This window comes from Hyperolius riggenbachi, chromosome 6 (genome assembly GCF_040937935.1).
Source record: "Hyperolius riggenbachi isolate aHypRig1 chromosome 6, aHypRig1.pri, whole genome shotgun sequence".
Lineage (NCBI taxonomy): Eukaryota > Metazoa > Chordata > Amphibia > Anura > Hyperoliidae > Hyperolius > Hyperolius riggenbachi.
In genome coordinates this window covers 192,288,191-192,300,748 of record NC_090651.1, presented here as the reverse complement: position 1 = coordinate 192,300,748, position 12,558 = coordinate 192,288,191, and the positions used below count along the sequence as shown (strand labels likewise).

The 12,558-nt window shown below is 47.4% G+C and overlaps 1 protein-coding gene across 1 annotated transcript in view; it reads left to right on the top strand.

The window, feature by feature from the left end:
- SLC37A2 (solute carrier family 37 member 2) overlaps window positions 1-8,826 on the top strand; it is a 1,087,044-nt gene extending 1,078,218 nt beyond the window's left edge. The window contains exon 18 of the mRNA XM_068240256.1: window positions 8,758-8,826. Within this exon, the coding sequence (XP_068096357.1) occupies window positions 8,758-8,761 (4 nt within the window). The 3' untranslated portion in view covers window positions 8,762-8,826. The remainder of the gene's footprint in view (window positions 1-8,757) is intronic.
- Window positions 8,827-12,558: the final 3,732 nt, after the last annotated feature.

The window sequence follows — 12,558 nt, the reverse complement described above, 5'->3', positions numbered from 1 at the left end:
GATGGCTGCGGAAGAGACAAAATGGCTGCTGACAGTGTATATACTTATGCTTATGCTTAAAATTCCTTAGAGACTGGGCAAAAACGGCCTGCATGGCAGATATCCAAGGCGCAAACCACTTTTAAGCAAAAAGAACATTAAGGCTTGTCTCAATTTTGCTAAAAAGCATCTCAATGATTGCCAAGACTTTTGGGAAAATACTTTGTGGACCGACGAGACAAAAGTTGAACTTTTTGGAAGGTGCGTGTCCCGTTACATCTGGCGTAGAAGTAACACAGCATTTCAGCAAAAGAACATCATACCAACAGTCAAATATGGTGGTGGTAGTGGTATGGTTTGGGGTTGTTTTGCTGCTTCAGGACCTGTAAGGCTTGCTGTGATAGATGGAACCATGAATTATGCTGTCTACCAAAAAATCCTGAAGGAGAATGTCCGGCCATCTGTTCGTCAACTCAAGCTGAAGCGATCTTGGGTGCTGCAGCAGGACAATGACCCAAAACACACCAGCAAATCCACCTCTGAATGGCTGAAGAAAAACAAAATGAAGACTTTGGAGTGGCCTAGTCAAAGTCCTGATCTGAGATGTTGTGGCATGACCTTAAAAAGGTGGTTCATGCTAGAAAACCCTCAAATAAAGCTGAATTACAACAATTCTGCAAAGATGAGCGGGCCAAAATTCCTCCAGAGCGCTGTAAAAGACTCATTGCAAGTTATCGCAAATGCTTGATTGCAGTTATTGCTGCTAAGGGTGGCCCAACCAGTTATTAGGTTCAGGGGGCAATTTCTTTTTCACACAGGGCCATGTAGGTTTTGAGTTTTTTTTCTCCCTAAATAATAAAAACCATCATTTAAAACGGCATTTTGTGTTCAATTATGTTATCTTTGACTAATAGTTAATGGTTTTTGATGAGCAGAAACATTTAAGTGTGACAAACATGCAAAAGAATAAGAAATCAGGAAGGGGGCAAATAGTTTTTCACACCACTGTATATGGGATGATGTCACCAGATGATGTGGGGTACTTTTACTTTAATGAAATCGGGGTTGGACTTTAAATCAAATCAGCACGGAGTGACAGACCGCAGAGTAGAGGACAGACAGTGCACACTATCTGTCTAACTGTCACACTGACAATGCTCAGCACAGCAGCACTGCAGTAATCTGTAGTAAACTAACACAGTACTACTCTCTCTAACAACTAACTGCAGTACTAACTATATAATACAATACAATAACACAGTAATCCTATTCCATAACCTATACTGTCCCCTGGCTACATATACTGGGCACCTATACCCCTGGCCAGGGGCGCCGCGAGGCATAAAGCGAACCAAGCGGCCGCTTGGGGCCTCAAGATCGTAGGGGCCTCGGCGGCTCAGTGACGTCGGCGTGACGTCACTGTTTTCCCGCAGCCCCGCGGGGCTGGCAGAGCAGAGTAGGGCAGGGCTACGGGAAGATGGCCACCGCCGAAGCCCTGCTCTGGAGACTATTTATATCTCCAGTACAGGGCTTCGGGTGGCCATCTTCCTGTAGCCCTGATTCAATCAGTGTGGGAGATTGGAGGAGGGAGGGAGCTCCGTGGGAACTGCGCGCCTGAGGAGCCGGCCAGGAGAGGAGACGGGGAGAGAAGACTTCTGCCAGTGCCAGGTGAGTAAATTCTTTTCTTTTTGCAGCTCTGAAAATGTGCCCTAATTGCGTTTGATATTTGCTGAACTGTTCCCTAATTGTGTTTGATTTCTGCTGAAATGTGCCCTAATTGTGTTTGATTTCTGCTCTGCTGAACTGTGCCCTAATTGTGTTTGATTTCTGCTGAACTGTGCCCTGATTGTGTTTGATTTCTGCTGAACTGTGCCCTAATTGCGTTTGATTTCTGCTGAACTGTTCCCTAATTGTGTTTGATTTCTGCTGAAAATGTGCCCTAATTGCGTTAGATATCTGCTGAAAATGTGCCCTAATTGCGTTTGATTTCTGCTGAACTGTGCCCTAATTGCGTTTGATTTCTGCTGAACTGTGCCCTAATTGCATTTGATTTCTGCTGAAAATGTGGCCCTAATTGCGTTTGATTTCTGCTGAAAATGTGCCCTAATTGCGTTTGATTTCTGCTGAAAATGTGCCCAAATTGCGTTTGATTTCTGCGGAACTGTGCCCTAATTGCGTTTGATTTCTGCTGAACTGTGCCCTAATTGCATTTGATTTCTGCTGAAAATGTGGCCCTAATTGCGTTTGATTTCTGCTGAAAATGTGCCCTAATTGCGTTTGATTTCTGCTGAAAATGTGCCCAAATTGCGTTTGATTTCTGCTGAAATGTGGCCCTAATTGCGTTTGATTTCTGCTGAAAATGTGCCATAATTGCGTTTGATTTCTGCTGAAAATGTGCCCAAATTGCGTTTGATTTCTGCTGAAATGTGGCCCAAATTGCGTTTGATTTCTGTTGAAAATGTGCCCAAATTGCGTTTGATTTCTGCTGAAAATGTGCCCTAATTTCGTTTGATTTCTGCTGAAAATGTGCCCAAATTGCGTTTGATTTCTGCTGAAATGTGGCCCTAATTGCGTTTGATTTCTGCTGAAAATGTGCCATAATTGCGTTTGATTTCTGCTGAAAATGTGCCCAAATTGCGTTTGATTTCTGCTGAAATGTGGCCCAAATTGCGTTTGATTTCTGCTGAAATGTGGCCCAAATTCTGTTTGTTTTCTGTTGAAATGTTGCACAAGTTGCGTTTGTTTTCTGCTGAAATGTTGCACTAATTGCGTTTTTATTTTCTGGTGTCTGGGGTAACTGTTGCTGCATTTATTATTTAATGGTCATAGTTGACTATATTTGCTGTGCTACGGTTAAGCTCCGCCCATACAATGTCATGGCCAAATCCATCTTTCGGCGCGCACGCCTCAATCACCCCCACATCCATTTACCCCGCAAACAGCCCCGCCCCAATCCGCCCTCTAGCTCCACCCACATTGCATGGCCATGCCCCCTTATGCGGGATAGCCACACCCATTTTTCGCTGCGGCGCGTAGGGCCACTTCCTACAGTCCGCTTGGGGCCACAAAAACCTTAGCTGCACCCCTGCCCCTGACTACATATACTGGACACCGATACCTCTGGCTACATATACTGGGGACTACTATACTCATGGCTACTTATACTGGGACACCTATAGACCTGGCTACCTATGCTGGGGGTACCTATTTTGGGGAAACTGCTGTCAGATAATCTGTATTTTTGTGGAACCGCTGTTAACAGACTAAGTGTATTTTGGGGAACAGCTGCCAGATTATGTGTATGTTAGGGGAACGGCTGCTGCCAGTTTACGTGTATTTTGGGTGTTATGTGTATTTTGAGTGATCCGCTGCCAGGTTTCGCGTATTTTGGGGAACTGCTTCCAGATTATGTGTATGTTGGGGGAATTGCTGCTGCCACATTGTCTATTTTGGGGGAACTACTGCCATATTATCTGTATTTTGGAGGAACTTCTACCAGATTACGTGTCTTTTTGGTGAAATGCTGTTAGATTACATCTATTTTTGGGGATACACTATGGCAGAGCTCAAACTTCCCCGGCAGACCTTTTACATCACTGCTAAGGTCATGTATATTTGGCCCCACCCATGACCATGCCCATGTTATGCTTGACCACGCCCATTTTTGGTGCACCGCAGGGGTTTTAGGGGTGAGTCCACTCACCTCTTTTCCCAGGACTAGACCCCTGGTTAGGAGGGAGTCCAGAGTGGTGGCATGTCTAGTAAAAGTTACCAAGAAGAAAGGGAACCCAATTCCTCAAATCTTTGGAGCCCATCTATCGAGCCAGGCAAAGGGGGATTAAACCAATGGGATGCGATTGGTCAGGGATTGGCACATGTAAGCCTTATAAACATCTTTAAATTCAAACCATAAGGCCCAGTTTACTACAAATTTGTATGACAATTCAGCCTTAGTGTGAATGAGATCCTCAGTATCGGCAATGGCCTGCTCTTGGTCAAGCCACATTTTGACTGTTGGAGATGTCTGGGAACACCACAGAAGGGAAATGCATGATTTGGCAGTAGAGATGGCCCGAACTATTCGCCGGCAAACAGGAACGGGTGAACTTCTGGGGTTCGCGATCGCGGAGAGCCGCAAACATTTCCGGAAGTTCGATTCGCCCCCATAGTGCATCATTAGGGTCAACTTTGACCCTCTACATCACAGTCAGCAGGCTCATTGTAGCCAATCAGGCTACACTCCCTCCTGGAGCCCCACCCCCCTTATAAAAGGTAGGCAGCGTCAGGCATTGGACTCACTCGTGTGCCTGCAGTAATTAGAGAAGGGAGAGCTGCTGCTGCTGCTGCAGAGAGAGCTATAGGGAAAGCTTAGTTAGGCTCTTGTAGGCTTGTTAGCTTGCTCCTTGCTGATTCTTATTGCTAAAAAAGCACCCCTCAACAGCTCTTTTGAGAGCTAATCTTGTTCTTGCGATCTATTTTTGTGTGTGTGTGTCCCACAGACACCTGTGTTGCATAGACAGCCTTGGTAATTCCTACTGTGCCACTGCCAGGCCCAGCACATTCAGTGACTACCTGTGTGTGTGACAGGCAGCTACACATTTGTAATTCCAATCACTGCACCTGTTCAGTGCACCTACCTACCTATACCTACGTGAGCGCACGCATTGTTAATACCACCAGTCATTGCACCTGTTCAGGGTACCTGCCTGTGTGTGTGTGACAGGCAGCTGCACATTTGTAATCCCAATCACTGCACCTGTTCACTGTTCAGTGCACCTACCTACCTACCTACCTACCTAACTACATGAGCGCAAGCAGTGTAATATACCACCAGTCATTGCAACTGTTCATGGTACCTGTGTGTGACAGGTGCACATTTGTAATCCCAATCACTGCACCTGTTCATTATTCAGTGCACCTACCTACCTACCTATGTGAGCGCAAGCAGTGTAATATACCACCACTTATTGCATCTGTTCACGGTACCTGTGTGTGACAGCTGCACATTTGTAATACCAATCCCTGCATACCTGTTCACTGCACCTGTGTGACCGCAAGCTGTTTAGTATACCAGTCCGTACATTCCTGTTAACTGCACGTGTGTGACAGCTGCACATTGTATTGTAATACCAGTCACTGCTACCTTTCACTGCACCTGTGTGACTGCACATTGTATTAGTCAAGTCAGTGCATACCTTTCACTTCATCCCCCCCCCTCTCCCCCCCCCCCCCCTGCAGATATGGACAAAACAGGTAGAGGCACAGGCAGGGGCAGACCCAGAGGAAGGCCACCCGGCAGGTCTGTGCGAGGTCGTGTTGATGTGATTTCGTGCAGCCCTCGACCAAAGTACAGTGCTCAGAATGAGGCACGTTTCATCAACTCCCAAGATAGTCAGGACGTGGTTGACTATTTAACACAGAACACCTCAACTTCCACAGCCACCAGCGCTACTCCAAGTACCACATCCGGCTACATTTGACACATCGCAGGAGTTATTTGGTGGGGAAATCACTGATTCACAGCCATTATTGTTACAACAAGATGAAGGCGCTAAGCAAGTTACACCACCTCATATGTCTGAGTTAGGCGACACTATGGACGTAAGGTGTGAGGAGGAGGATGATAAAGTACCTGCTGTTGGTGCAGTTTTGGAGGTGTCTGATACAAGCAAAGCTTTGGAGGATGATTATGATGATGGTACTGCCATGGATGCCACGTGGGATCCTAAGAGACACGATGACCAAGGGGACAGTTCAGAGGGGGAGTCAGAGAGGAGTAGGGGACACAAGTTGCTGAAAGAAGCAGGGGGAGCTTGTCGTCAGAAACAGCTGGTGGCAGTGTCCGGCGCCATGTATCACCACCTACGGACAGCCAGCCAACATGCCCTACAACGTCAGCTGCTGATGCCACCATAGTGCCATCACCCCAGGGGACTCAGCGGTTTGGAAATGTTTTCATGTGTCTGCCTCAGATCGGAGCAATGCCATCTGTTGTCTCTGCCTCAAAAAATTGAGCCGTGGAAAGGCCAACACTCACGTAGGGACAAGTGCCTTACGAAGGCACATGGAGAAAAGGCACAAACTGCAATGGGAAGAGCACCTGAGCAGGGGCGTAGCAATAGGGGGTGCAGGGGTAGGGGAAGGTCCCTCCCTCAACTACAGTATTAGCTCTCTATTGGCCCTGTGCTCATAATAATCACTTCTATAGATACATTGAATAGTGGTAGTCGCTAACAAACTGTTCCCCATCCCCTTCTTGCATCTCTGACACTGTAGTTGCCATTGGCAGGTTTTGGTGCGCCGTATCAATTGTCATGTATACAGTGCTTGGGGGGGCCCATGTAAAACTTGCATCGGGGCCCACAGCTCCTTAGCTACGCCACTGCACCTGAGCAAAAGCAGCACACAAAAGAAAAGCCACCCTCCTTCTCCTCTTCCTCCTTCAGGTGCATCATCTTCTTCAGCCGTTTTCTCCCTTGCACCTTCACAATCACAGCCAACCTCCTCCACTCCGCCTCTCACCTTGAGCGGTTCCTGCTCCTCTGCCCACAGCAGCAGCCAGGTGTCCGTGAGTAGGGTTGGTCGCTGGATTCCGCGGAATTATAAATTCCGCGATTACGGCTGGAATTTGGTGATTCCGGTACCAATGCAACGGAACGAAATTGCTATAGCGCTAAGGTGGTATTTCCGCAGTACGAAGCGAAATTCCACCGGAATGCAAATTTTTGTACGACAATCACAAGGAAGAAGCTTCCAAGTGGATTTCTGCATGAAAAACTGAATTTCTGCACCAATAAGAGTCTTAATGATAACCAACCAATCCTACGTTAGCAACCAGCTCCCTAGCTACCTATCAGCAGCTATCCCACCCATTTTGTATATAAGAGAGATGTGTGCAGTCAGGAAGCTTGTGCGTTTCAGTCTGGTGTGGAGAGAGACAGAGAGAGGAGAGACAGACGCAGACCAAAAGTTGTTTTAACATAAAACAAAACTCTTTTTCAAGACTGTATATAAACCAAAAGTCTTTTTAAAGACTAAGCCTGCGGCCTGGCTGGCTCTGCAGCAAGCAACTACTAACACACTACACTACAATCTCTCTCTACTAATATAGCTCACACTCTAAAGGGGCCCATACACTGGTCGATTTTACGGGCGATTCGACCGAACGACATGAGAATCCCGTCGAATCGATCAGTAATCGGGTGCAAAAGGGGTTGTCATTCGACCGAAAAAGAGTTGATATGAATCGACCAGTCGATCGGACAGAGCGGAATTTTGCCGTCGATCGCGTGGCGATCGAAAGCAAGTTCACTGACTTTCGATGGAAAAGTGATCGATCCATCGATTCAAGGGGGGCGTGTACAGCTATTTCCAGCACACAATGATTGACATTTGAGGAATGTTTGCAAGGGTTGGGGATGGGTGAACGAAAGGGTCTGTGACAAAAAAAAAGGAGCATTCATTCCAACGTGCAGGCCACTGCAAACCTGTGCACAAACACAGAACATATTGTACTTTTCTCAGGGGCGTAGCAATAGGGGGTGCAGAGGTAGCGACCGCATCGGGGCTAGAGGGGCCCTCCCTCAGCTACAGTATTAGCTCTCTGAGAAAAGGGAGACCGAGAGCCCAATATAGTGTAGTATGTTGTATAAATAGAGAAAAATGTTAAAAGTAAGTATTATACTTACAAACCTGGGTTGCTCTAAGGCAACCACTGTATACGCAGGTGGGGAGATTAAGCCTGACCCCACTCAGGACTAAGATGTCGCTCTCTGTAGATAGGAAAAGAGGGTATATCACCCTTCCACCAAGGGTGGACAACTTAATATGCAAGGATACAGAGGCGCCAGTAGGATAAAACAAGATAAAAGGTTTAAAACGGTTTAGGTGGCGGTGGTGGACCGTCCACACACAAACAGACAAAAAAATCGCTGTTGATTGTAGAAAAAAAATTCACAATTTATTCACATACTCCTACATAAAAGTGCTCTTTTATGTAGGAGTATGTGAATAAATTGTGAATTTTTTTTCTACAATCAACAGCGATTTTTTTGTCTGTTTGTGTGTGGACGGTCCACCACCGCCACCTAAACCGTTTTAAACCTTTTATCTTGTGTTATCCTACTGGCGCCTCTGTATCCTTGCACAGTATTAGCTCTCTATTGGTCCTGTGCTCATAATAATCACTTCTATACATACCTTGAATACAAACTGTTCCCCATTCCCTTCTTGCACCTCTGACACTGTAGTTGCCATTGGCAGATTTTGGTGTGCCGTGTCAATTGTTATGTATAGAGTGCTTGGGGGGCCCCAAACATTGCATTGGGGCCCACAGCTCCTTAGCTACGCCACTGACTTTTCGCCTTGTGGACTCCAGGTGCCAGAGCTGCAGTCACTACGCCACGTTTTGGGCAGTAGTAGCGAGCAATCATCCAGTTCTCTGCAATATAGCCACGTGTCTGCGCTGTACAAGACTTCTTTGCAGCTATACCTTGTCCTTGACATCACTCCTGTTCCTCCCCTTGTCCCCACGTTTCTGTCCGGTTCGGACGGCAGGGCCACTGAGGATGGGCCAGGGGAGGTGTACTTCGTGTCCTCACCAAGAAGGAGATCTCTGCAAGTGATGTCGAGGTCTGCAAGTGATGTCGAGGGCACGGTAAGGTGCAGGGGGGGGCCTGGTAGGACCCCCGGGTGAGTAAAAATCTTTTAAAAGTGAACAATGTTAGCTTGATGGCCCCAGGCGACTAAAAATTGTTTTTTTTATTTTTCTTTGTACAGGTGACTACAGTGGACATGGATACATTTCATCTGCTTTTTTCAGGGTTACCACTCAGACTTAACTTCTATCCGGTGCAGAATGTGGTGGCCAAGCCACGACGACAACCTCCATATCCCTAACCTCATATTCCCATATTCTCTTTGGATTGTGTTGAAGGCGCTACAGCATGGGACCTGCACAGACTCATTACAGGCGTTTTTACTGTGTTTCTACCAAGGCTGTTTTTTTGTATTTAACCACTTAACGACCGCCTAACGCCCATAGGCGTCGGCGGGTCGTTAGTGGTATAGCATGGAAACGGCCGCTCGATCGAGCGGCCTTTCAATGCTAGTTCACGGAGACTGCCTCCGTGAACAGTGTGCGAGCCGCCGATCGCGGATCCCACGCATAATGTAAACATCCGGTGCAGAAATCCACGCTGTTCACATCACACAGCGCCGTGACGTAGATCGGCGATCCCCGGCCTCTGATTGGCCGGGGATTGCCGGCATCTGATAGGCAGAAGCCTCCCTTACCACTCACAGGGTAAGGGAGAGGGAGGGAAAGCCGGGGAGGGCGGAAAGCTCTGCGGAAAGTGCGGGCAGCCGGCGGCGATCAGACCCCTCCAGCAGGACATCCCCCTAGTGGGGAAAAAAAGGGGGGGGGAGGAGTCTGATCGCCCTGGCACATACCTGATCGGTGCTGCGGGCAGGAGAGTCCACGCAGCACCGATCAGAAGAAATTCAAATGGTCCTTGGTTAAGCTGCAGATGGTATGTGTCGATGCAATGACATTATGTCCCCCTTGATTTTGATTGACTTTCCTTGTACAATAAAACATGTTTATATTGAAATAAAGAAAGGCAGAAGCATGAACGTTTCCAACATTTTTATTGAACTTGTTGAGGCAATTCGGTCCAGAGGGGGGGCCATTGTCGTTGTGTTGCAGGTGGGTGTGGGCACATGTAGTCACAACATCTTGGCTGTCATTTTGTAGGTACCCAATGAGCCATACATCAGTGCTGGTCGTAATGAAAGAATCTACGCTTACGGGTCGTTACGCGTAATTTTACGCTATTACGCGTTACGCAATTACGGTTACGGCGTAAGAAAGTACCTACGGAGCAGCCCCGTAATTACGCCTTGTTGTTACGCAGTTACGCGTAAGGATACCGTAATTCAGTTGCTTACATTACGGTATTACGCTTGCTGCCGTAACATTCACGCGTACGTTTTGAAGCATGCTTAGCATATGTACGCAATAGCTGTCACTCACTAGGCGCCGCCTACTACGCGTACGTTTTGACGCATGCAAGGCTGATATGTACGCAGTAGGCGGCGCCTTCTGAGTGACAGCTATTGCGTACATATGTGCCATATGCGTCAAAACGTACGCGTTGGCACGCATTCCGGGCACGCTCAGCCTCAAAGCCTGTGATTGGCTAATGCGTACAGAACAACAGGAAGTTCAAAAAAAAAGGCCAGACGCGTGGAAGAGACCTGGAGAGAGACACAGAGTCACAGACTTCCTCTGCAGGACTCAGAATCCACAGCCAGCCAGCCAGAATGCCTCCAAAAAATTGTCCTGAATTGAAAAGGATGGTGATTGAGGTAAGTGATCTATTGAACAAAATGCATATATGTTTGGTACTGTTTCTGTGCATTTATTGATATTTGACATTAAAAAATGTATCAGTTGTTTGTGAGAGTTTTTTATTTTATTTGTCACTGTAACTTTGCTTGTACCACTACTGTTAAAGGCACTCCGAGCTACGCGTCATGACGGTGGTCGGCGTGACAGTCCTGCGCATATGCGGGTTTACTGCGCATGCGCAGGACTGTCACGCCGGCCGCCGTCATGACGCGTATCGGCCGTCATAATGACGTGCCTCTTCCTATACCAGCAAGTGTCGGGCCGACACTCGTCTGAGTGTCGCGGCTGTGTGCTCGGAGTCCCCTTATTAGTAGAGACACATTCACACTGTATTTTGCTAAATGGTAGCAATTTTTTTTTTTGAGCAGTTTTCAAGCGGTTCTTTAGCGGTTTGTGTTTACCTCTTTTTGCGCGGTTTGCGTTTTTTGTATGGGAGTTCCTAGCGTCTACAGCATTTTGCGATTAGTGATTAGTGTTCTGATTGGGTTGTGTTTTTTTTTTTCTGGACCAAAAATGCAATAGCATAGGGGGCGATATTGTGGCTGGGAACGCGAAGAATCACTTGCGTTCCCAGCCTGACGGACGGTGACGGCGAAACCGGAAGTAAACGCCGGCGGGGACGGGAGGATCGGAGGGACACGGCGAGGGCACCGATCAGCTGTAGGGGGCTGAGGGAAGCCCCAGGTTAGTAAAACTTTTTTTTTCCGGCTTAACCCCTCGAGGACCACAGTCTTTATACCCCTTAAGGACCAGACCCTTTTTTTCCATTCAGACCACTGCAGCTTTCACGGTTTATTGCTCGGTCATACAACCTACCATCTAAATGAATTTTACCTCCTTTTCTTGTCACTAATACAGCTTTCTTTTGGTGCAATTTGATTTCTGCTGTGATTTTTAGTTTTTATTATATTCATCAAAAAAGACATTAAAGAGACTCTGTAACATGAAAAACATCCCCTGGGGGGTACTCACCTCGGGTGGGGGAAGCCTCCGGATCCTAATGAGGCTTCCCACGCCGTCCTCTGTCCCACGGGGGTCTCGCCGCAGCCCTCCGAACAGCCGGCGACTGTGCCAACTGTCAGTTCAATATTTAGCTTTGCTGGCTCCAGCGGGGGCGCTGTGGCGGCTTTCCGGCCCGAACTACACGGAAATACCCGATCTCATTCGGGTCCGCTCTACTGCGCAGGCGCAGGAAACTTGCGCCTGCGCAGTAGAGCAGATCCGACGGCGATCGGGTATTTCCGTGTAGTTCGTAGCCGACAGCCGTCAGAGCGCCTGCGCAGGAGCCAGGAAGGTAAATATTGCGTCACCGCTGTACGGAGGGCTACAGCGAGACCCCCGAGGGACGCAGGACGGCGTGGGAAGCCTCATTAGGATCCTGAGGCTTCCCCCACCCGAGGTGAGTACCCCCCAGGGGCCGTTTTGTCGTTACAGTTCCTCTTTAATTTTGTCAAAAGAATGAATTTTTTAACTTTCTGTGCTGACATTTTTCAAATAAAATAAAATTTCAATATACATTTTTGTCCAGATTTATTATGCTACATGTCTTTGATAAAAAAAACAACAATAAGTGTATATTTACTGGTTTGGGTAATAGTTATAGCGTTTACAAAGTATGTTGCCAAAATTGTATTTTCCCATTTTGAAGCATCGCTGACTTTACGGAGCACCTGTCAGGTTTTATGAGGTGCCAAAATTCCATGATTAAATACCCCCCAAATGACCCTATTGTGGAAAGAAGACATCCCAAAGTATTCACTAGGGCCCGTTCAGATCACAAATGCGGATGGGCATGCGTGCGGAACGCGTGTGGACCACAACGCGTACGAACGCATGGCCATCCGCGTTTGTGTGCGTTGCATGGCTGATCCCATCACTGAAAAGTGAATGGGACAGCCATGCGTTTTGTCAAAATCTGCATGCAGCATGCGTTCCCGGACCGCACAGGTCCGGAACGCATGCAGTGTGAACATCAGACAGTGCACTCTATGCACTGTCTGATGTCATGCGTGTCGGCCTCCTTTCCAAAACACGGCTGGAAACGCGTGCAGTGTGAACGGGCCCTAAGAGGCATGGTAAGTTCATAGAAGATTTTTTTGTCACAAGTTAGCGGAAATTGACACTTTGAAACAAAAATAAAACAAAAAAAAAGTTTCCATTTCTGCTAA